The 22,891-nt window shown below is 43.1% G+C and overlaps 1 protein-coding gene across 1 annotated transcript in view; it reads left to right on the top strand.

Moving 5' to 3' along the window:
- Positions 1-22,891, top strand: part of LOC113981414 (zinc finger protein 462-like) — an 87,261-nt gene that overhangs the window by 58,920 nt on the left and 5,450 nt on the right. Inside the window, 2 exon segments of the mRNA XM_027708791.1 lie at positions 8,989-9,212; positions 16,187-16,313. Of these exon segments, the coding sequence (XP_027564592.1) occupies positions 8,989-9,212; positions 16,187-16,313 (351 nt within the window).

Below are 22,891 nucleotides of genomic sequence, written 5' to 3'. Positions count from 1 at the left end.
GCTAAAAGTAGGATTAGGGATTCCTATTCTGTTAACTAAAGACAAGCTCAGAAGAAACATCTTTTGTGGTGCCCTCGGCTGAGATTCCTGCTGTTCTGGATTAACACTGGTGGGAAGCTAAGCCCCGCACAGCTGCTCGCTCACTTCCCCCTTCAGTGGAATGGGGGGAAGAAACAGAAGGGTAAAAGTGAGAAACCTCATGGGTTGAGATAAAGACAGTTTAATAGGAAAAGCAAAAACCACACGTGCAAAACAAGGAATACATTCATTGCACCCATGGGCAGGCAGGTGTTCAGCCATCTCCAGGAGAGCAGGGTTTCATCTTGTGCAATGGATACTTGGGAAGACAAATGCCATCACTCAGAACATTTCCCCCTTCCTTCTTCTTCCCAAAGCTTTTATTGCTGACCATGACATCATATGATATGGAATATCACTTTGACCAGTTGGGGTCAGCTGCTCCAGCTGTGTCTCCTCCCAACTTCTAGTGCACCCCCAGCCTACTGGCTGTGTGAGAAGCAGAAAAGGCCTTGATGCTGTGCAAGCCCTGCTCAACAATAACAAAAACATCTTTGTGTTATCAGCACTGTTTCCAGCACAAATCCAAAACACAGCACCACATGGGCTACTATGAAGAAAATTAACTGTACCCCAGCCAAACCCAGTACACCTGCCCACAGTTATCACACTTGTAGGTCTGTTGACTGTCAAAATTCAAACCTGTGTGTTTGGATAGTGCTTTGCCTGCTCGCAGTTTGGACAGAGTTTTTGAGTATTGTATTGCTGATGAGCAAACACGTTTCATGTTTCTTGGAGGAGCTTCTGATGTTGCAACCACTGTCACAATCTGATGTAGCAAACCACTTTTCAATGCTGGTTATTTCGGGTCCTTCCCATACCAAAGCAGTGAAGTAGATGTATGTCATTCAAACTTCTTTCTACTGTAAAGGCTATTTTGAAGGAACATTTGAGAAAAATGCTAAGGACTGTTCAAGGACCCAAAAAGGATATAACAAAAGTATATAACAAAGCTGTCTTACTAAGTGTAAGGGTTCAAGAGGTACTTTCACTTAGGTGCAAGCTTATCCTTGAGGGTATCATAATGTTGTATTTTGTCCAGATTTAGGATATGCTCCAGGATTACTCCTCTGGAGAAAAGGTGGGTTTGGAAGGCAGGGTGGGGGTCCAGGAACAGAAACCCTGGGGCTCCAAATATTGGCTTAGGTGCTAATATCTTGTGAGATAGTGTTCTCTGGTTCATGGTTGTGCCCAAGATAAAGTGGAGAAGGTCTGACAGTTCAAATGCAAATAAATGGAGAGAGGGAGATCTTGCTGGGCCTAGTTAGGCAAACTTCCAGCAAAAGTAGGCAATGCTGAGATGCAATGGTGGAGTAGCACTTCATGGGTTCAAGGCAGTTGTGCTAGCTTTACAGAGCTGTTTCTGACCAAATGGTAGGAAGTAGAAGTGGTTACCCCCCGAATATGTGACACCAGACCTGGTTTTTTGTATAGCTATAGCTTCAGTTGCACAAAGCCTTTGTGCTGCTGAAACAAATCTGTAATAGGAAGGGATGTTGAGGGAGGTAAAACAGAATAAAGGATTTAATGTAAATGAAAATTTAGCCTTTAAAGAGTTTTATAGACCCCAAGGGAAGGGCAGGGATTTTTATCAGTCATGAAGCACCCAGACTATAAAGGAATTCAGGTCCATTTTTAAATTTTTTCTTTCTGATGTATATATCCAGACTAAAATCTATTGTATCTAATTGTGGCAGCTAATGCAGAAGATTTTGATGGGGTTAATGTGCACAGAAAGAAGGTGCTGCTGTGCAGACAGGACTGAGGGATATTGCACTGTCTCAGCCTTCCTTACTTGTAGCCATTTGGATTTATAAAATAAGGACAGTCTCAAGCTGTGGTCTAAGCACATTTGTTCTCCAGGTAGAGTAAGCAGTATATTGCATAAAAATATATATTGTATAAAATATATAAATGAAAATAATTATATAATATATATAAATATATATAAAATATAAAAATAAATATAAATAAATAAAAAGTATATTGTATAAAGTCAGAAGATTGAAAGTTTTGATCCATTTTCTGTATTATCTTCTCTCCTATGCAAAAATCCCTCCAGCAAAGCGAAAAAACAGTTTTAGATCTCTAACTTACATTATAGCTTTCAAAATGGTGACATCGCAAGTCCTTGATTTGGCAGCATGCAGTTGAAATGAAGACTCTTTGTCTCTTAGTGAATAGCTACAGAAGTTGATTCTTACTGAGCTACATTATTGTTATGGCCAGGAGGATGTTGCCAGTTTGCCACTGAGAGCCTTCTATCATGTGTCACCTACTCTGCTCAATCAGTTCTTCAGACTGATTTAACTTTGATTCATAGAATCATAGAAAATTCTACATTGGAAGAGACTTCTGGAGAACATCTGGTCCAACTATTTGTTGGAAGCAGGACCTTAGATTAGGTTATCCAGGGCCCTGTCAAACCAAGTCTTGAATATTTCCAGCAAGGGATATTCCACTTCTTCTCTGGATAACCTATTCCAATGTTTTAATTGTTTTCATGGTGAATAATTTTCCTATATCCAGATGGAATTGCCTCTGAAGCAACTTGTGCCCATTGCCTCTTTTTCTGTCACCACACATCCTTATGCAGTACCTCCATCTTCTCTATGACTACCTTGGGATTGGTTTGCCTTCATTGTTATGAGGGCACACTGCTGTTTCATATTCAGCTTGCTGCCCACCAGGATCCCCAAGGACTTTATAGCAGAGTTCCACCCCAGCCAGTTAGACCCCAGCCTGTACTGCTGCTTGGGATTGTTCTGTTCTAGGTGCAGGACTTGACATTTCTCTTTGTTAAACCTCAATTAATTCTTCTTGGCCCAATCTTCCAACCAGTCGAGGTCTCTGTAAGGTTGCTCTTTCTTCTGGTGTATTGTGGCAGTTTGAGCCACATTAGAAATCCAAAAAAAAATCCAATTTTCAGGCTTCTCCACCCCCTCCCACAATTTATGCCAACACCAAAGAGAAACTTTCAGGCCAGAGGCTTCTATAGGGGAAGGGGGAAGTATATACATTTATTTACACAAATAAATACTATACAAGCTAAAGACAACTATATATATATTACATCTCTATCAATCAGTCCGTTCAAGCCCCTCCTTTAAGTTTAGTCCAGGAAAGAGCCTTTTCAAGGTTGGAAAGTAACCAGTCCCTCTATGGGAGTGTTCTGGGCCTGAACGTTCCCCCCTCACCAAGTTCCAGTTGTTTTGTTGTAGTCTCTCCTCCTCATGAAGTCCGAGAAGATAACTTTGAGTCCTTGCTCTCCTGCCGCTGTGTGATCTCTCTCTCTCTCATACCTTGGTTCATAGGCTGCTGCAGTGTAGTTCTGCTTATCAAGCGTCCACGTCCTGGCATGTGGATTTCTCCTCGGGTTTTCGGTTGTCCTGCGTGGCAGAGACATCCTCCGGGTCCCTTTCTCTCTCTCTCTGGGGGGTCCATCTCCAATTTCGCTTGGGACTCTTTCTCCCGAGCGCCGGGCCTACCTCCACGGCCCGTCCACTTGGCTCAGCTTCAATGCTGAGCCTCTCCTCCACTTTCCAGCAGAGGGAAAGGAAAAGCCCCCCTCCACAGCTTAGCTGTAGAAAAGGAGGGGGGGAGAAGGCTTGGCTACAAAAACCTGCCTCTCTCCTCTTACCTCAAGTCAGGTTCAGGTGCTGTGAGTCTCTTCCCTCACTGCACACACTCTAAATGCTGCCTCTAACTCTGCTCTGGGCTAGGCAGAGCTGGGGGGGCCGCAGGGCTCCCCTCCCTCCCCCGGAGGGGAGAGAGGGAGCCCAGCCACCCCCCGGCCTTCCACACCTACACGCAGCAGACACCAACAGCAGAACTCTTGCCAACAGCTTCCGGTGGGCTGTGTATATATGATTTTGAGCAGAAGCGAACAACATGAGTGGTGATTGGCTCTTCAGGGAACACTGCCCTGGCACCCAATCACCTCTGAGCCCCCCTCTCTCAAGGGGGGGCCAATCTCAAACCATGACATTTATCTACCTCCCCCCAGTTTGGTGTTATCTGCAAGTTGGTGAGGGTGTATTCAATACTGTCATACAGATCATTTATAAAGATATTGACCCAGAATCAACCTCTAAGGAACTCCACTCATGACTAGCTGCCAGTCTGATTTTTCTTACCTCAAAAGATGGCTCACTGTAGAGAGTTTTCTACCCATCTTGTGGCCCATTTTTATGGTCCAAATTTTGCCAGCTTGTCAACAAGGGTGTTGTGAGAGACCATGTCAAAGATCATGCTAAAAATCAAGGTAGATGATGTCCACAGTTCTCCTCTTTTCCACTGAGCAAGTTATTTCATCATAGAAGGCAGTCCGGTTGGTCAAGCACAATTCATCCTTTGTGGGCTGAAGCAGGGAGTGAAAATGGAAATTGCAAAGTCAGTAGCTACTTTACAGGCAAACACCGAGAAGAGATTTGGCTCTTGAGTTTCTCTTGACCTTCATAACAGGCAAATCTCGTGAGCTCTTGAAATTTCCATAATGGAGACAGAACTGCTCCCTGCCCAGCAGAGCTGTTGGCCTTTCCTTTAGACCAGGCAGTGCAATTAGTTTTTATTATCCTTTCGTGCAAATTTTCCCATCATGAAATGCCTTGATATTTTTCCAGCACCGAACACAACACACCAAGATCAATATTAGGGATCCTTGTTTATATTTCTTAATGCATTTGTTTTTTAGTAATTATTTTACTTTTTTTCATGGTATAAATAATTGTTTTTTCCTTCCATTTCATATAATTGTCATCTGTTTCTCTGAAACAGTAAATTTTCATATATAAGGTCTTTAGAGTGTTAAATGTGCACTTTTTTTCATGTTGTAAGCAAAATGTATGCCTGCTTTGACTTTACATACTCTAAATATTTAGTGCATTAATTGCTTTTCTCTTTAATCTTAGATCTGTATTACAAATAGCCCAAATGTTTCAGTCTAAAGAAGTGAATACATTTCTTCAGAGATGATGCTGGGGAGGGATGGAACAGAGGTCCCCTTAGTCCTTTTGCTAAACTGTTCCACAGCATGTCATCTTTTTACAGTGCGTACATGGTAGACTTTGTGGGCACTGCTGAAATGAAATTTGTGTACAGAAGCCAAAGCTGAGTTTCACAATTTTTGGATAGGACTCATATTTGTTTCAGTTTTGCCAGTTGCTCAGATACAATAAGTGTATAAATGAGTAGCCAAATATAGAGGGGGTGGAGTATGTGATGACTGACAATTATTAAAGTGATCAAATATTGTTAGAGCATCAATGATGTTTTAAATTCAAATCACTTTGCAATTTTTAAGTTAATTGTTTAGATAAAGCCCACTGACATGAATACACGTAAATTTAAGTCATTAGTGTCATCGAGCAGCAAGGACCAGCTGCTCCCCAAGGTCAAGGGAGAAGTATAACATAGATGGTAGGGGTGGAGCCTTGCTTTCTAGGGTGTCATGGTTTTAGAGCCCAAAATCCAATTCCTGATTCCTAGCCCCCCTCCCACATCTCAACCCAGTGTGAGATGGGTTTTCCAGACAAAAACACTAGACTCAATATGGGGGGAAGGAATATATATTACAGTGACTGTACACATAAATAAATAGTATAATACATTACATCCAATCTTAACTCTAGTTCTACCATGACAATAATATTTACAATGGGCCAAATCTCTTCTCCCCTCCAAATAAAAGTCCAGGAGGGAAGAAGAAGAAAAGACCCCTTCCAGTCTCTGAGCAGCAGTTCTCTCTAGAGCAGCAGTGTCTCCTCTTCCATGCAGCAGTTGCTGGCTCTCTGCCAACACACACGAGGGAGGCCTCCAAGCCTCTCTCTCAGTCCCCCGATGCAAACGAAGGGTCTTTCCGTGGGCTGCGTTACCCCAGACAAAGGTTGCTCCACCACAGTCATATCAATGAAGTGCAGAAGCCTTTGTGACGGTCTGGTATCTTCAGGGGATCCAAGCCCCTTTGCAGAGCTCCCATGCTCTGCCTCAAGATGTCTGCTAGCTTCCCTGAAGCTGCAGCAAGGGGGGGGGGCCAAGGTCACCCCACACACACATTCCTTTGGCCGTCCTGGCTGAGCTCTCAGGACAGTCTGAGCTTCTTAGCTCCTCTCTGCAGTGCATACTGCACTCCAAGACTCTTTCAAGTGAGTCTGATCATCCTCCTCTCTCTCGGAGGAGTCTCCAGGGAGTTTGGGGAGTTTTGGTTGTTCAGTTCTTACCCTCGAAACTCTCTCTCTGCAGTGGCTTGGTTCGCTTTCTGCTGCTGCTTTCCTTTTCTTCAAACGACTCTGTGTCTGCCTCGGCTGCATGCCGGCTTCTGTTGCTTCTTCGGTCCTTATCTGTTGGCTCTTTGCCACTGCTCTCTGTACGCTGCTGTCTCTTCTACTGCTCCGTCTGCCCACTCACGGTGGAGAAAACTCCTTCAGCTTCTCAAGTTACAGGCACTCAGCCCAGTTTAACACTGTTTCCAAGTTTCTATGACCCCAGCTGGGGACTGGGGGGCTCTACAACATGGCCACTTCTTCTTCTCACAACAAGTACAACCTCTTCTTTTCCAGTCTAGAGATATGTTTATATTTTGCAGGAGCACTGATTGGGTCAAACCCCAAGGGTCACCACCCCCTGGGGGTTACCACTTTCTTAGTTTCAGGGGGAAAACCTGATTCAAACCACTACATAGGGCCCAACCCTGCAAGTACCAGAGCAAGGCAAGCAGGGCAGACTCAGAGATGATGGCCAGGTTCTACCAAGAATCCAGATCATCAGGCAAATTTGCAGCAATTACAAGATCCAAGATCAAAACAGAAAGTTAAACCACAGGCGTCATGGTTTAGGAATGGTATTCCCCAATTTAGTATTCCCACTAAAAAGAAAACCACAAGCTGATCCCCTTCCTCCCTCTGGTGGGAGACCAAAGGCACAAATTTTGGGTTGAGATAAGAACAATTTACTGGAAACATCCATGCGGTAAGAAAATGAACAGTAACAGCAGCAATACTAATGACAGCAGTGTACAATGGTTGACAGGTTCCCCACCCACACTTTGTTCCACCAGAAAGGGACGCCCTTCTTCTCAGAAGTGAGTCCCTTTTTCCTGCCTCTGGCAATGACATATGGTGGTATCGAATAACACAATGTCTTGGACACACCCTCTCCCTCTGATGTGGGCTGGAATCAGGACAACAGGTCAGAAACAGATCCAATGATTGCCAAGCAGATCCATGGTGATAAGGCAATTACAAGATCTAGCTGGGAAGTCAGTCCATGTTGTGTTGCCTGTGATTTGTCAGGTATGGGGAAGTGATTGTTAGTAAGATGATGAGTTTTACTGATAGGAATTAGGATGGTGCATTGCTCTGAAGTGGTGGATAAAACCTTTTATACCATCCCCTGTTTTAGTGGTTTTTTTTAAATATGTGTCACATGCTAGAGAAAAATCTAATTTTCAAATGTTTTAAATGGAATTTCTCTTTTAAAACTTTTTGTTGGAACTTTTTTCACTTTTAAAAACAAGTTACCTTATTTCAGTGAATTCAATTGCACAGAGCTGTAAATATTCTTGTTATGTGTTCAAAATCACAGCTTTAACTCTTGTTATCTCTTAGAACATGTGCACCCCCATCACTTTTCCCACTTGACACAACTCAGCATTTTTTTGCAAGAACTTCTTTATCTGGAGAGGAACCACAAGTTTTCAGGGTGTCACTCAGATATAGCTTTGGGGGAAATTTCCACTTTTACAGTGCACAAAGAGAAGGTTCTGAGGTAGGAAAACTTTCATGTTCAAAATAAGGGGCGCACAGGGAGGAGAACAAACTGAGGAGGGTGTAATATTAGATGGGCTGTGGAAAATTAGGCTCATGAGCAGTGGAGATTATGCATTGGCCAAAGACAAATGGATGAATTCTGTAGCTCTTGCCTCCCTATAGAAATTATAAGAGATGTGTCAATGCACACAAGTCCCCTACCCTTCATGTTTACCCTCTAAGAATCACGCCTGGGATTATTTTTGTTTGTTTGTTTTAAGATATCATTAATGATGATCTTCATGAGGAAGATCAAACTCTTCCTTTAATCTGCAGTCCATAAGGAATAATAGTACTAAATTTCAGTGTTCTACTAAGGACGGTTGAGTAACAAAAGCTGTAGTGAAGATCTTCTGGTGACCCTCTGCTGAAAGCACAGAACCACAGTAGATGAATATTGCACACATCAGGATTCTGTCTCTATACAGAAAGACTGAATTTAATTGTGCTGCCCTATTAAAAGTGTGTGTTTTGCATGAGAGGAAGGAAGTAAAGAATTTAATAGCTCAGTGAGAACATTTTCAATACATGCTTGTAGCATAATCAGAATTGTGGGAAACATGAAATTATGTGTGGATTTTGAATCTTAGCTATTAAAAAGATGAGGGTGCAGAACCACCTTCAGGAGAAGATACTGCTGTAAAGTAGCATTAGATGTGATGGTGACAATACCAGCTCTGATCATCAGAAGCTGGGAGGGTGATGTATTGGGAATCACCCTATATGCTCCCTGTTTATTACAGTTCTATCACCTTTTACTGGCTTCTGTTATGTGTTGAACCAGAATAGAGCTTGGTCTGACTGATTTCTGTCTGCTTTTATAATCCTAGGCTCTGCTACTCTGTCTCACAAATCTGCCCCAACATTTAAATCTGCACCAAATCTCATCTTCCCATCCTATTCACCTGATAAGTGGTTACATTTGCAAGGACACCTGCATTGATAGTCATGTAGGATTGTTGGTTCAGTTTTAGCTCAGTAGATGGATTGCATACACAAATAGTAGATCCTGTTTCTTCTGTGGGTGGTATGTTACAATTTGTTGACACATTGCCTGATGTTTTTTATTTCTTAAAACTTAATAAACATTCCCGTCTTCCCACAGAAGAGCGGGTTGTTCCCATTGAAGTTTGCCGTTCCAAACTGTCAAAATACTTGCAGGGAGTTGTTTTCCGCTGTGATAAGTGTACCTTTACCTGCTCCACTGATGAGAGTTTGCAGCAACACATAGAGAAGCACAATGAACTTAAACCTTACAAATGTCAACTCTGCTACTATGAGACCAAATACACAGAGGAGCTGGACACTCATCTTCGAGATGAGCACAAGGTAACATCCAAAGGGATTTAATTTGTAACAATCTACTTCTTGCAAATGCTATATCTAGTTTATTTGCATGTCCACTCTGAATAGCCAGCCTGCATTTTTTCCTTCAAAAATTTGGAGAAGGTTCCTGTGCTGGAATTTCTCTCAAGTTCTGTATTTTTTTAGAAATTCAAGATTGTGAGTTTCTAAAGCTGCTGAGATTGACCAAAATTCACTGACTATTCAATGTAGAGTATGATTATCTGGAAAAAGCATTTTTATATATTGTGATGGGGGTTTTTTGAGTTATGAAACAGCATTAAGACTCTGTGATTCAGATACTCTCAGACACAGGAGCTTCCAAAGCATAAGATTGCTCTGGCAACTTGGACAAAGTGACGTGCCATGCATATTCTAATAACACCAGTCAGTACATTCCAGTTTGCATTTAACAAGGTAAAAATAGAAGCTTGTTATACTTACTGCTTAAGTTAAGGCTGCTTTGGTGTTTATGTGGAACCTTCTGAGTGCAGACCTGATCCATACTTGGAGAAGTCACTAGAAAGCTTTCCACAGACTTCCGTCTGCTTTGGATTTCTGTAGTTCTCGTCTGTGTTGCTGTGAGAGTAGAAAAATTCTAGAACTGAGACATGTTTACAGAGCATTTCTTTTGTCAATTTGTGGGGAGGGAACTCATTGAATAGAACTATCAGGAGCTGAGGTGCTTGATTCTCACTAAAAATGTGTTCACATTTTGTTGACTGAACAACATTTCTCCCCCCCCAAAAAAAATTGACAAAATGACTGTCAAAATACCAACAAAACTGGCTGCATTTTAAAAGTTAACATTGTGAACTTATGTTGGCTTGGTATGCTTGTCTTGCTTAATTGCTCCTTATTGCTACTTGAGAATCTTTCTACAGTTTAACTGGTATCTGAGATGTTGCATATCTCTCAGTGACCACAGCAAGGATCCTAGGAGATCCAAGAAGCACTATTCTCCGCCCCTCTGACTGAGTGCATCAGGCTGGAAAGATTTTCCTTCTACTTGTGTCTCTCTTCTCTTCAATAAAAACCTGAACTGATTACTCCCAGTAGTAAGGGAGTAAGTTCCCTTATCCCCCTATTTTAATAATTTCTAAATGTTAACTGGCTAATTTGTGCCCACTCTGGGCTCAGGTGCACAATTGGTTTATTGACATCTTAAAGAGTTTCTGTGCATGAGCTGAGAGAATGTAAGTGCCATGTATGTGGCCTTCTTTGCTCAAATCTAATAGGTAACTTGTTGAGTCATAGCACCTCAACATAGCTGTCACTTCAAGGAACATGATACTAACACACTGCTATATTTAGAGTAGCTTGCTATTTGCTGATAAACCACTGAGTTGTGGGTTGATCTTGGCTGGCAAGAAGAGGCCCACCCAGTCACTCTCTCACTCTCCCTCCTCAAACAGGACAAGGGGAGTATTGTGACTTAACCTCAGTGGGCAGCTAAGTCCCACACAGCTGCTCACTCCCTCCCCCACCAGTGAGATGAGGGAAGAGAATTGGCAGGGTAAAAGTGAGAAAACTCGTGGGTTGAGATAAAGACAGTTTAATAGGGAAAGCAAAAGCCGTGCACAAAAGCAAAACAAGGAATTCATTCACCACTTCCCATGGGCAGGCAGCATTTCAGAGAAGACTCAGAGGCAAACTGCATGGACAGATGTGCTCTGGAGCTGAGGATTGCACCAGAAGGAGACGCGAGCTTTCCTACCTGGCAAGACCTCGAGACTAGAGCAGAGAGAGGTGCCCCAGCCCCCCCTCCCAAGTGGGAAGCAGTGGACCTGTGAATCAGAAGCAGCTCTGACTCAGCATGGGTGGCACCAGCAGGGACAACACCCACCCCCACCCATACAAAACCCACCCCCAGGGAGCGTGAGGGATCAGTAGTGTGGATGTGTTAGCTTGTGTGGGCAGCTAAAGCACTTAGCTCAGTGTGTGGCCATCACTCTCACCAAGAGAGCTCAGGTATGGTGTCCACTCAGACAAAAGTTGCTTCCTCTGCATGTACCCAGACAGAGCAGTCACAAAAGCATGCAGCTTTCCAGGCCTCGGGCTGCAGGGAGTGCCACAGCCTGGCACTGTTCTCAGAGGGCAGCAGAGACAACAGCTGTGTGAGGTGCAACCAGGTGGACAATCTGCTCAACCTGGTAGTGGAGTTGAGATGAAATAGAAAGACTAAGAAGTATTAGGGACTCTGAAGAGGAGACTGACTGGTGGAGTCGCGCTGTACCATGCCTTAGACAAATGGACCCACCATCCACTTCACAAGAAGCAATGGATCCCTTACCCTCTCACCACGAGGCAGAAGGAGGGGACATTGTAATGGAGGGGAGTGGAAACAGGTTTCTGCTCAAGGTGGCAGGTAAACCCCCTCTTGACCTACCACACCTCCCCAGGTGCCCTTTTAAAATATGTATGAGGCCCTGGAATCTGAGGACCAGGCAAATGAGGAAGTGGATGAAGGTCCATCTGGGTTGGAGGGGTCGCCCAGGGCAGGGCAGCCTACTCTCCGCATCACGACCTGCTCAGTTAAGAAAAAAAAAAGAAAGGTAGTAGTCATTGGTGACTCCCTTTTGAGAGGAATGGCAACTGGAACCAATCCATAGGGAGGTGTGCTGCCCCCCTGGGGCCTGGGTAAGGAATGTCACCAAGAAACTTCCCAACCTACTGACTATTACCTGCTACTGGTTTTCCAGGTGGGTACCGATGAAGTCCCAACGAGAAGTTTGTGGACAATCAAGAAGGACCTCAGGGCCTTGGGACAACTGGTCAAAGGATCTGGAGCACAAATAGTGTTCTCTTCTGTCCTGCCAGTTGCAGGGAATGATGGGGCAAGAAACAGGAAAACCATGCAGATGAATACCTGGCTTTGAGACTTGGTTTTACCAGCAGGATTTTGGGGTTTTTGATCATGGGTTGGTTTATAAAACACTGAACCTTCTGGCAACAGATGGGGTCCACCTCTCTCAAAAGAGAAAAAGGATCTTAGCTCAGGAGTGAGCAGGGCTCATTGAGAGAGCTTTAAACTAGATTGGAAGGGGGACGGAGACATAGCCAGGCTCGACAGAGATAAGGTGTGGGAAGAACTACAGTGAGCACCCAAGTAGCAAAAGGAGGTTAAAGAGGGGATACCTTGAGCAAACACAAGCAACCAAAGGCATAACCACGAAACAGGACTATGGGACATCCCTTTGCACACCCACTGGGATGTTGACACACTCAAATACTTCTATAAAGTGCCTGTACAGCAACGCACGCAGTATGGGGAACAAACAGGGGGAACTAGAGATCTGTGTGCAGTCACAGGGCTTTGATCTCATTGTGATTACAGAGACATGGTGGGATGGCTCACATGACTGGAATGTTGTCATGAAGGGCTACACACTGTTTAGGAGAGACAGACCAGGAAGGCACAGTGGCGGAGTTGCCCACTATGTGAGGCAACACATGGAATGTATCGAGCTCTGTCTTGGGGTGGATTATGAGCGAGTCGAGAGCTTCTGGGTTAGGATAAAAGAGCAGACTAGTAAGGGTGGCATTGCTGTGGGTGTTTGCTACAGGCCACCTGATCAGGAGAAGGAAGTGGATGAGACCTTCTACAGGCAGCTTGAAGCAGCCTCACAGTCACAGGTCCTGGTTCTTGTGGGGAACTTCAACCAGCCAGACATCTGCTGGAGAAGCAACACAGCAATGCACAAACAGTCCAGGAGGTTCCTGGAAAGCATTGATGATAACTTCCTTACACAGGTAGTGGAAGATCCCACAAGGAATGACATGCTGCTCCACCTCATACTAAGGCCTTGTAGGAAATGTGAAGGTTGGGGGCAGCCTTGGCTGCAGTGACCATGACATTGTGGAGTTCAATATTGGGCAAGGAGGAAGTAGGGCAGAGAGCAAGATTACAACCATGGACAGCTAACTTTAGCCTCTTCAGGGATCTTCTTGGAAGAATCCCATGGGAACAGACCCTGCAGGGAAGAGGGGTGCAAGAGAGATGGTCAATATTCAAGCACCACTTCCTCCAGGCTCAAGAACAGTACATCATGATGAACAAGAAATCAAGCAGAGGGAGCAAGAGACCTGCATGGATGAACAAAGAACTCCTGCCATTACTCAAGCATAAGCAGGAAATACCCAGGAGATGGAACCAGGGTCTGGCCACTTGAATTAATATAGAGAGGTTGTCAGAGTAAGTAAAAATGAGATGAGGAAGGCCAAGGCCCATCTGGACTTAAATCTGGCCAAGGATGTCAAGGACAACAAGAAGGCCTTCTTCAAATACATCAATAACAAAAGGAAAAGTAAGGATAATGTGAACCCATTACTAAATGGAGGGGAAATCCTGGTGACAGAGGACACAGAGAAATCAGAGTTGCTGCACTGACAAGACCAACCCTCAGGAATCTCTGACCCAGGACACCAGGGTAAAGGAATGTTGGAAGGAAGACTTTCCCTTGGTCAAGGAGGATTGGGTTAGAGAACTAGGAAAACTTGACATCCACAAGTCCATGGGCCCTGACGGGATGCATCCATGAGTGGTGAGAGAGCTGGCAGACACTATAGCGAGGCCACTCACTATCATCTTTGAAAGGTGGTGACAATCAGGATAGGTGTCTGAGGACTGGAAGAAGGCAAATGTTACCCTGGTCTTCAAAAAGGGCAAGAAGGAGGACCCAGGGAACTACTGGCCAGTGAACCTCATCTCAATCCCTGGAAAGGTGATGGAGCACCTCATTCTGGAGGCCATTTCTATCCTCATGGATGACAAGAAGGTGATCAGGAGCAGTCAGCACGGATTCACTAAAGGGAAATCATGCTTGACCAAGTTGATTGCCTTCTACAATGAGACAACTACCTGAGTGGATGAGGGGAGAGCAGTGGATAGTGTCTACGTGGACTTCATCAAGGCTTTCGACACTGTCTCTCAAAATATCCTCATAGGCAAACTCAGGAAGTGTGGACTGAATGAGTGGACAGTGGGGTGTATTGAGAACTGGATGAGTGGACAGTGGGGTCTATTGAGAACTGGCTGAATGGCAGATCCCAGAGGGTCATGATCAGTGGCACAGGGTCTAGTTGGAGGCCTGTCACTAGTGGTGTCCCCCAAGCTTCAATACTGGACCCAGTACTGTTTAACTTATTCATCAATGACTTGGCTGAAGGGGTAGATGCCTCCTCAGCAAGTTCACTGACGACACAGAGCTGGGAGGAATGGCTGATACCCCAGAGGGCTGTGCAGCTGTTCAGAAGGACCTTGACATGTTGGATGGATGGGCAGAGAGGAACTGTCTGAAATTCAACAAAGGCAAATGCACCTGGGAAGGAATAACCCTATGCACCCATACAGGCTGGGGGTCGACCTGCTGGAAAGCAGCTCTGTGGAGAAGGACCTGGGGGTCCTGGTGGACAACAAGATGTCCATGAGCCAGCAGTGTGCCCCAAAGGCCAATAGGATCTTGGGGTGCATTAGGAAGAGCATTGCCAGCAGATCAGGGAGGAAATCCTGACCCTCTACTCAGCCCTGGCGAGGCACATCTGGAGTGCTGTGTCCAGTTCTGGGCTCCTCAGGACAAGAGAGACACAGAGCTCCTGGAGCAGGTCCAGCGGAGGCTGCAGAGATGCTGAAGGGACTGGAGCATGTCTCTTACGAGGAAAGGCTGAGGGAGCTGGGGCTGTTCAGCCTCGAGAAGAGATGGTTGAGAGGGGACCTCATCAATGTCTACCAGTATCTGCAGGGAGGTGTCAGAGACTGGAGCCAGGCTGGTAGTGCCAAGCAATAGGACAAGAGGCAACGGGCAGGAACTGATGCCCAGGAAGCTCCACCTGAACATGAGGAAGAACTGCTTTGCTGTGCAGTGACCAAGCACTGAACAGAGAGGGTGTGGAGTCTCCCTCACTGGAGATATTCCAGAACTGTCTGGAAGCAATCCTGTGCCATGTGCTCTGGGATGGCCCTGCTTGAGAAGCGAGGTGGGACCAGATGACCCACTGTGGTCCCTTCCAACCTGACCCATTTTGTGATTCTGTGATTACTGTCAGGGATAAAGCAGACTTGGCTTGAGGAAAATTAAGTTAATTTATTGACAATTAAAATACAGTTGGATGGTGAGAAACAAAGATCAAAAAAACCCTTCAACACCACTCCCTCATCCCTACCTATTTTTCCCAAGCTCAACTTCACTCTTTCCTTCCCAACTCCTCTACCTTCTCCCCCCACCCTAAGTGGCACAGGGAATATGGGCCACTAGCCAAAGATGAACCCATGAGTGAAGCTGGTGGCACCTCTGTGAAAACATACTTTAAAAAGGGTGGAAAATGATGGAGAGAGTAGGTGGGAATGCAGAGAGAATGAGGAAAGTGAGAGGAGGAGGGAACTGGGGGAAACAACAGAGGAGTAGGAGGTGCTCTATGGTAGAGCAGATACTCTCAAAGGGTCTCCAGTCTGTGGAGGACCCACAATAGGGCAACTATTCCCCCATTCCATGCCCCCCACCCCCAAATGTCCACAAGAACAGTTTACTTTGACTGTCTGTCAAAATGATCACTCAGGTCCCATCTTTTCACACATGAAGCTGAATAAAGCATTCACAAAGGATTTTTCTGCAGTGATGGCATGCAAAAGTGATGCTTGATCCTATCAGTTTTACAGTCCCATGAAAGGGGGGAAACAACAGTGTGCTTAGCATTCCTTGGAATTTTTATTTTCAATACTTCAAAATGAGGGAAGCTTCTCAAATAATAGCACCATTTCGAGAAGCAAAATGAAGACATTTAGTATAAAAAAGGAATGAAGAACCATTAACAATGAATGTAATTTTATTTGAAGGGAAACATATTAATTTGATTAGATGCCCGATAAATTTCCCATTTCAGCCTATAGCTTTGTTGATGGGTTGGGTTTTTTTCAATAGTTGATAATGGTGTTTATTATTAAAAAAAACATTTATTTTAAGGTGAGTCGTAACTTTGAGCTGGTTGGACGGGTTAACTTGGATCAGCTGGAACAAATGAAGGGAAAAACAGAGAGCTCCAGCAGCGATGAGGAAGAAAAAGAGTCAAGCCACAAGACTGAAGAGAGAGGTCAGTATACTTGCTTTTTCTTTTACGCTGGATACTGTCATGGACCCTGCTGGTTACATCAAGCAAGATCAATTGTTGACTCAACAGGAGATTCCTTAAGTAGTGTAAGTTTGTCAGTATGGGCAAAATGGAGCTTTTGTCAATTCCTGGAGGAATTTTGTGTTTTTAATACTTACGATTTCTTTCCCTAACTTGCAGCTGTAGCAGACAGCTGTTTTGTGTAGACTAGCAGCCAGAAAGGGATGAAGAGTCATGCTGTCTTTGTGAGGATTATATCAGCAATACACAACACACAAGAACAGGATCCTAGAAACTATGGTATTCAGGTAGAGAAAGTACTATCACCTGAGCCTCATAAATCCCTATAAACTCTACCATGGGAATAAAAAAACCATAAAATTAAGATCATCATTTAAATTGGCTTCGGGATACTTGAGATTCTTGACACTTATTATAAAAATGTAAGAATACCGCCTTTTAGGTTGGAGATTTAAATTTGCAGGGAGAAACAGACATAACTGCTTTGTGTGATCAGTAATTAAGCTAGGTATAATGTTTTAGAAAGTTTCTTTATTAGATTTTATTTTTTCACCTGCAGTCTTCTGTAATATCTGATTGGCTGAAAAATATGTATTTGACTGTTCAAATGAGTGATCTAAAAATCATGCTTATTTCCCAAATTGCATTTCACTGCTGTTCTTTCCCAGTTTCCCTTTAGAAGTGACAGTTGTTAATTTTTCTCCTTTTCAGGTAATATTAGTTCTAATTTTTCATTTTTTCCTGAAGTGGATAAAAATATGTAAAATCCTTATGCCATTTAATTTTATAAAATTCCAAGTTCTATTGACTTTATCTTTTGCAAAATGGTCTCTTGCACCTTGTAGTGGTGATCTTCAAGTGTCCAACAGACACAGATGCTGAAGACATGGCTACGTGGCTTGGGTGCAGTGTCACATGTTAACATCATCTTCTACTTGATATTCAGAAGCTGCTTCCAATTCAAAAAATTTTTCACTCTATTAGGATAGGACTATACCTGTGCTCATAAATATTGCCTGTAAAAGTAGCTAATGTTGTCACAGCTTTCAAACTGCACCAAACTGTAATGTCTTATACCACTTGGATGCTTTTTCTGGTTTTAGTCTTCATGGTGTTACCAGGAGGTGGGATTTGCCTATCTTCTGTCTCTGAGTATTTGTGAGGAAATGTTGACTCAACCTTCTGAAGTCCTTGACTTCAGCAGAGACAGGATTTCTTCCTGTGAGACAAGCTGTGGCCTAGATTGACAGCTTAAGATTGATGTCTGCTATACTTAGGTATGCCGTTACAAAGAATGGGCTGTTGGGACACTGGGCCAAAGAATCCCTATTTCCCCTTGGAGAATGAGAAATTGGGCATGTCATTGTGATGGGAGAGTGGAAGGCTTAGACAAAGTTACTAAAAAAGCAAAGCCTTGCCAGTGAGTCTCGAAGTGCAGAAAGGACTCCCTTGCTTTCTAAACTCCTTCTCCGAGAAGGGTTTAGGTGTGTTAATGGTTTAAATTTAAAGGAATTATAGAGGTATTAAACCTCTTTGTCCCGCAGACTTTAATGATGGCAAAAAAGATATGTTTATATATTATGACAAATTAACAAACAGGTGAACAGACGAAAGATCTTAATCAGAATTATTTACTACACAGTGTAAAAACTAAAAAATCTACTAGTAGAGTATTATATAACAAAGTAATATAGTGCACTGTAACAAAGCAATTATATTAAAGCAATTGTATCAAAGCTAGCAAAAGAAATAATTATTAAGTAGAGATTGATGTAACTCACCATACGAGATCGTGGGCAGATCTCTCTCTTTCTCTCAACCACTGGAGAATGACCATGAAGAGGCATCCCTGCTTCACGGGAGAAGCTTCACACTTCAAGGAAGTACGTGGAAGAATCTGCCATATGGAAGAGTGACTGGTAGTCACAAATTTACAAGCCGGCAGGCTAGCTTATCTGTCAAGTCCTGCTTCAAAAGCAGGGTGTGTATTCAAAGTTTGGTGGACCAGGATGGTTTTAACATAATTTAACACCAAGACAACACCCTGGGCCAGTAGTCAATAGCTTGATTGGATTTTAGATCTTATCAGAGTGGGCCCACCTATCCTGCCACAGTCATCTTAGCAGAGATGAACTGCTGTGTTGGTTGGTAAGGTGTGGGTTAACCCCAATGGGCAACTAATGGTGTGGGATATCCCTTTGGTTAGCTGGAGTCAGCTGTCCCAGCTGTGTCCCCTCCCAACTTCTTGTGCAACCCCAACCTGCCCGCTGGCAGGGCAGTGAGAGAAGCAGAGAACGCCTTGATGCTGTGAAAGCATTGCTCAGCAATAACAAAAACATCCCTGAATTATCAACGCTGTTTCCAGCACAAATCCAAAACACAGCACCATATGGACTACTATGAAGAAAACTTTATTCCAACCAAAACCAGTACAGAAAGGAAAGGAATGGTTGGTTGCTGGTAGAGGACAAAAGAAAATATTTGGACCTAGAAGGAAGATGATGTTCATGGAGAAGGACGAAGTTATTTATCTGAGATACTCTAGGAAAAGAGTAGCTGGTCTTGCTAGAAGTTGTCTCTACTGACCTTTACATCTTACCTTTAAAAGAAACCTGAACCTTTTTCTCTGGGTTGGGTTTTTGGGTTTTTTTTAGTATATAAAAATAAGTGTGCACGTGTGTTTTTGTGTGTAATGTGGGAAAATCAAATGCAAGTCAGATGCCTATGCAGTATGTTACCCCTCTCTTATAGACCCCAGGTAAGTGCACAGCCCGATTACTCTTTCTGGTAAGCAGTCTGAAACCAAACTAATCAGGGACTCATGGGAAAGTAGGTGGGAACATATAATGTATTCAGAAGGGACAGCAGAATTATTAGGGTAATGCTTGTTAATGGGAATTATGAGTATAAATTCTCCCTAGTCATTTGAGCAAAATAGTCTATATTATGTCTGCACAGTCCTAGAATAATTTTCCTATTTTCTACTGTACTCTGGATTTGATCTTGTGCAGAAGAGTGGCTACCACCTCCAAAACTTCTACCCTCCATAGGTGTTGGATTAGTCATGGTACAGGGGCAATGTGTTTCAGTGGTATTTATAAATTTAGACCATGTATATGGTATTAACTGTAGGAGTCATATCCAGATGTAAATGGAGCCTATGGCACTGACTTTCTGTTGCTCATATCAGATAGGGACCTTGCTTTGTTATTGTTTAATCACATAGTAAATACACTCATGCTAAGAAATATGGAATAAGGTTTTTTTCTTCTAGATGGAAGGGATTTTTAAAAAAAGGTGTAAAGAACCATTCCATCTAGAACTTTTAATAAAGGGCAACCAGTGGGAAACAAGTAGCAAAAGAACCTTTACAAAATTTGACATGGAGAAGAAAAGTGAACACATGGGCAGTTCTTTTATAGGTTGATCTCTAGCAGAGTAAATTTGAGAGTGAAGAAACCAAGTGAGCAGATATAAGAACTGGAATGAAGCAAAATCCCTTTTCTTTCATTATGTAATTTGGGAGGAGTCAGAAAGACATTCTGTTGATTTCTTACTTAAGATAATGTCTGCTAAGAAATTAATGCTCTGAGTATATGCTGTCTCATTTCCAGTGAAAAGAATGAAGTGAGATCATAGAATCATAGAATGGCCTGGGTTGGAAGGGACCTTAAAGATCATCTCATTCCAACCCTCCTGCTATGGGCAGGGACACCTTCCACCATCCCAGGTTGCTCCAAGCCCTGGCTAACCTGGCCTTGGACACTTCCAGGGATGGGGCAGCCACAGCTTCTCTGGGCAGCCTGTGCCAGGGCCTCACCACCCTCACAGGGAAGAATTTTTCCTAATGTCTCATCTAAACCTACTCTCTGTCAGTTTGAAGCCATTCCCCCTTGTCCTGTCACTCCAGGCCCTTGTAAATAGTCTCTCTCCATCTTTCTTGTCGGTTCCCTTCAGGTACTGGAAGGCCGCAATTAGGTCACCCCAAAGCCTTCTCTTCTCCAGGCTGAACAATCCCAATTTTCTCAGCCTTTCCTCATAGGTTGAGCTTGGTGATGTATGAGCCCAGTCTGGTTCATTCTGGCACTGATTACTTCTATGAGAAGAATAAGCAGTCCTTCAATGGATAACTTGATCTTCAGTGGAGATGTGTTGGTATCATTCTCAGTATCATTCCTGAAAAAGTAAAATAATACAAGGACAACAAGCCTGACCCATTGGGTGGAGACCCCCACCTTTTTAAATCTGTAATGGTCACTATGGTAACAGTTGTAACCATACTTGAGCCTGAATGCATTTCAATGACAATTGCTAATGAAACAAGCTATAATTGTACAAATTTAGGAGCCCCGCCTAATAACATGAATTTGGCACTGTGTCACTTTGGTCATTATGACTGATTATCAGTTCTGAGATATGTCGCTGACTATGGTGTATATGAAAGAGGATACTAATCTCAAAAGTCAAATTAATGTAATTTGAAGTCAGTGTGGACCAATTCCTTTTGGTCTATTGAACTTTTATCTTTGGCGGGAGGAGCATGTTGCCTTTCAGGTCATATAGACATTAAGTTTCTTTGCCTATGATCAAGCATAGGGTGTAAAACAACACTGTCCAACAGTACAGTGACCTAAAGAGAGTAGGACTTTATCAGACCTTCAGGAAGTAAGTATAACAGAAAGCCATTATTGACATCTCTTGGCTCAGGGATTGTTGGAATCATGTATTCACCCTTCAAAAGTGGTACCTACCCTTGTAAGCTATTAGTTTTCTGGGCCTCATTCTGTGAGGTCAAGAAGCAGCTGTTGTTTCTCAAGAGTATTGATGGTTCTGCCATCAGTCACTGCTTTCACATAAGACACTTTGGATTCTCTTATTCTAACAGCATGACCTTATTACTCAGTAGAGCTGAGTGTGAGCCAATATATTTGAGTCTCCCAGCTGTATGAATAACCCTGAATTATTTTTAAATTATCAGTTTACAGACGTGATAATTTACTACCTGTGTGGGTGTTGCGGTTTAGGTCAGGACAGACTAAATGAATGCCTTCATTTCTGCTCAGCAGTTGGTTTTGTGTGATGGAGTTTAGATATTTATTGCCTCTGAGAAAGAATGATCAATGCAAAGAACACTTCAGAGCTACAGCAAAGTTGTTATTTCTACTTCCCCTTTCCTTGCTGACAGGAGCAGTAATTGTCAGTAGATGGAAAGAGCAGAGTGCTGAGCATGCTGGTTGTGCCATATGAGCTTGGTCCCAAGGCCTCCACAGTCTGGCAACCCTGAAACTGCAACCTCCACAGGACTATTTTTACATTTCTGGGATTTTGTTTTGTGTGCAAATGCATATGCTTTATTAAATTCTTACTGCCACTGTTAGGATCATAAACAAAGACTTTTTATTAGGTCAAATCTCTGCTACCATTGTATACTCTTGTTATCATAGTACATTTGACAGATAATAAAGATAGGGGGCTGAAACCCTTATCCTGCAAATACTTATTTCTGTGAATAGTCCCCGTGATTTAATTTTGAGTTTTACTGCAATCAATCATGTGAGGATCAGAGGACCATCTTCTTTGCTATGTGGATTGATTATCTTGAAGTTTTCAGTGAGGCATTTGGAAATAATATAAATGAGATTATATACGAGATGTCCTTGTTTTTTAACAACTACCACTTGATATAAGTGAGGTGCTAGTATGTGGTTGTGTTGAGGGCATTGGCTGTAGTTCATTTGTAAGAGACAATGGGTGCCAATGCACTAGATAATTCTTTCACTTCCAAATTTTTCACTCTCCAGATCTGTAGGAATAAGTGTTCAGTCATGTGGAAGTCCCAAGCTTCAGATGAAGATTCATTTTAGAGCCTTTTGGCTTTAGCATAATTTGTTCAAAACTTGTATTCATTTAAGAGCATTGCATGCACTGTGGCTGTGAAACAAAGAAGAGTATGAAATTCTGCAAGTGATACTGCATAGATTTATGCATCTAATTATGTAAGTATTAAGAAACCACATAAAAATCTCACAGTTGCTTCTGCTTTTTTCTTAGCAGGAATGTCCTATTATTTAGAATTTCTTTTTTTTTCTATTTGATTAAGGCTAAAATAACCACAGCACCAGTTTTTATGAACCAAATACTGTTACTGGAGTGTCTAAATCTGCAGAGAAAAAGCTCATAAATAAACTTCCCAGGTGTTCTGTGAACTCTTTAAGTCTTAAAAATCCAGTGATTGGTCTTTTGTCAACTTGGTGGGAGATGGTGGTGGCAAGTGGGGTTGCTTTTCCCCCAAGTTCAGGGACATTTTCTTATACTTGAAGCTTGGGAAGCTCTAGTATACTAGAGGGTGCAAACTTGCTGAGGGTGCCCTCGATCCCTTCGTATATGTCATTGATGAAGACATTAAATAACACTGGTCCCAATACAGACCCTTGAGGGACACCACTTGTCACCGATGTCCATCAGGACTCTGTGCCATTGACCACTATGCTCTGGAGGCGACCATCCAACCAATTCCTTATCTACTGAACAGTCCACCC

Source organism: Neopelma chrysocephalum, unplaced genomic scaffold (assembly GCF_003984885.1).
Source record: "Neopelma chrysocephalum unplaced genomic scaffold, ASM398488v2 Primary Assembly neopelma1_96533, whole genome shotgun sequence".
NCBI classification, from domain to species: domain Eukaryota; kingdom Metazoa; phylum Chordata; class Aves; order Passeriformes; family Pipridae; genus Neopelma; species Neopelma chrysocephalum.
The sequence above is the reverse complement of the archived record's forward strand: the minus strand, read 5'-3'. Positions and strand labels throughout refer to the sequence as shown.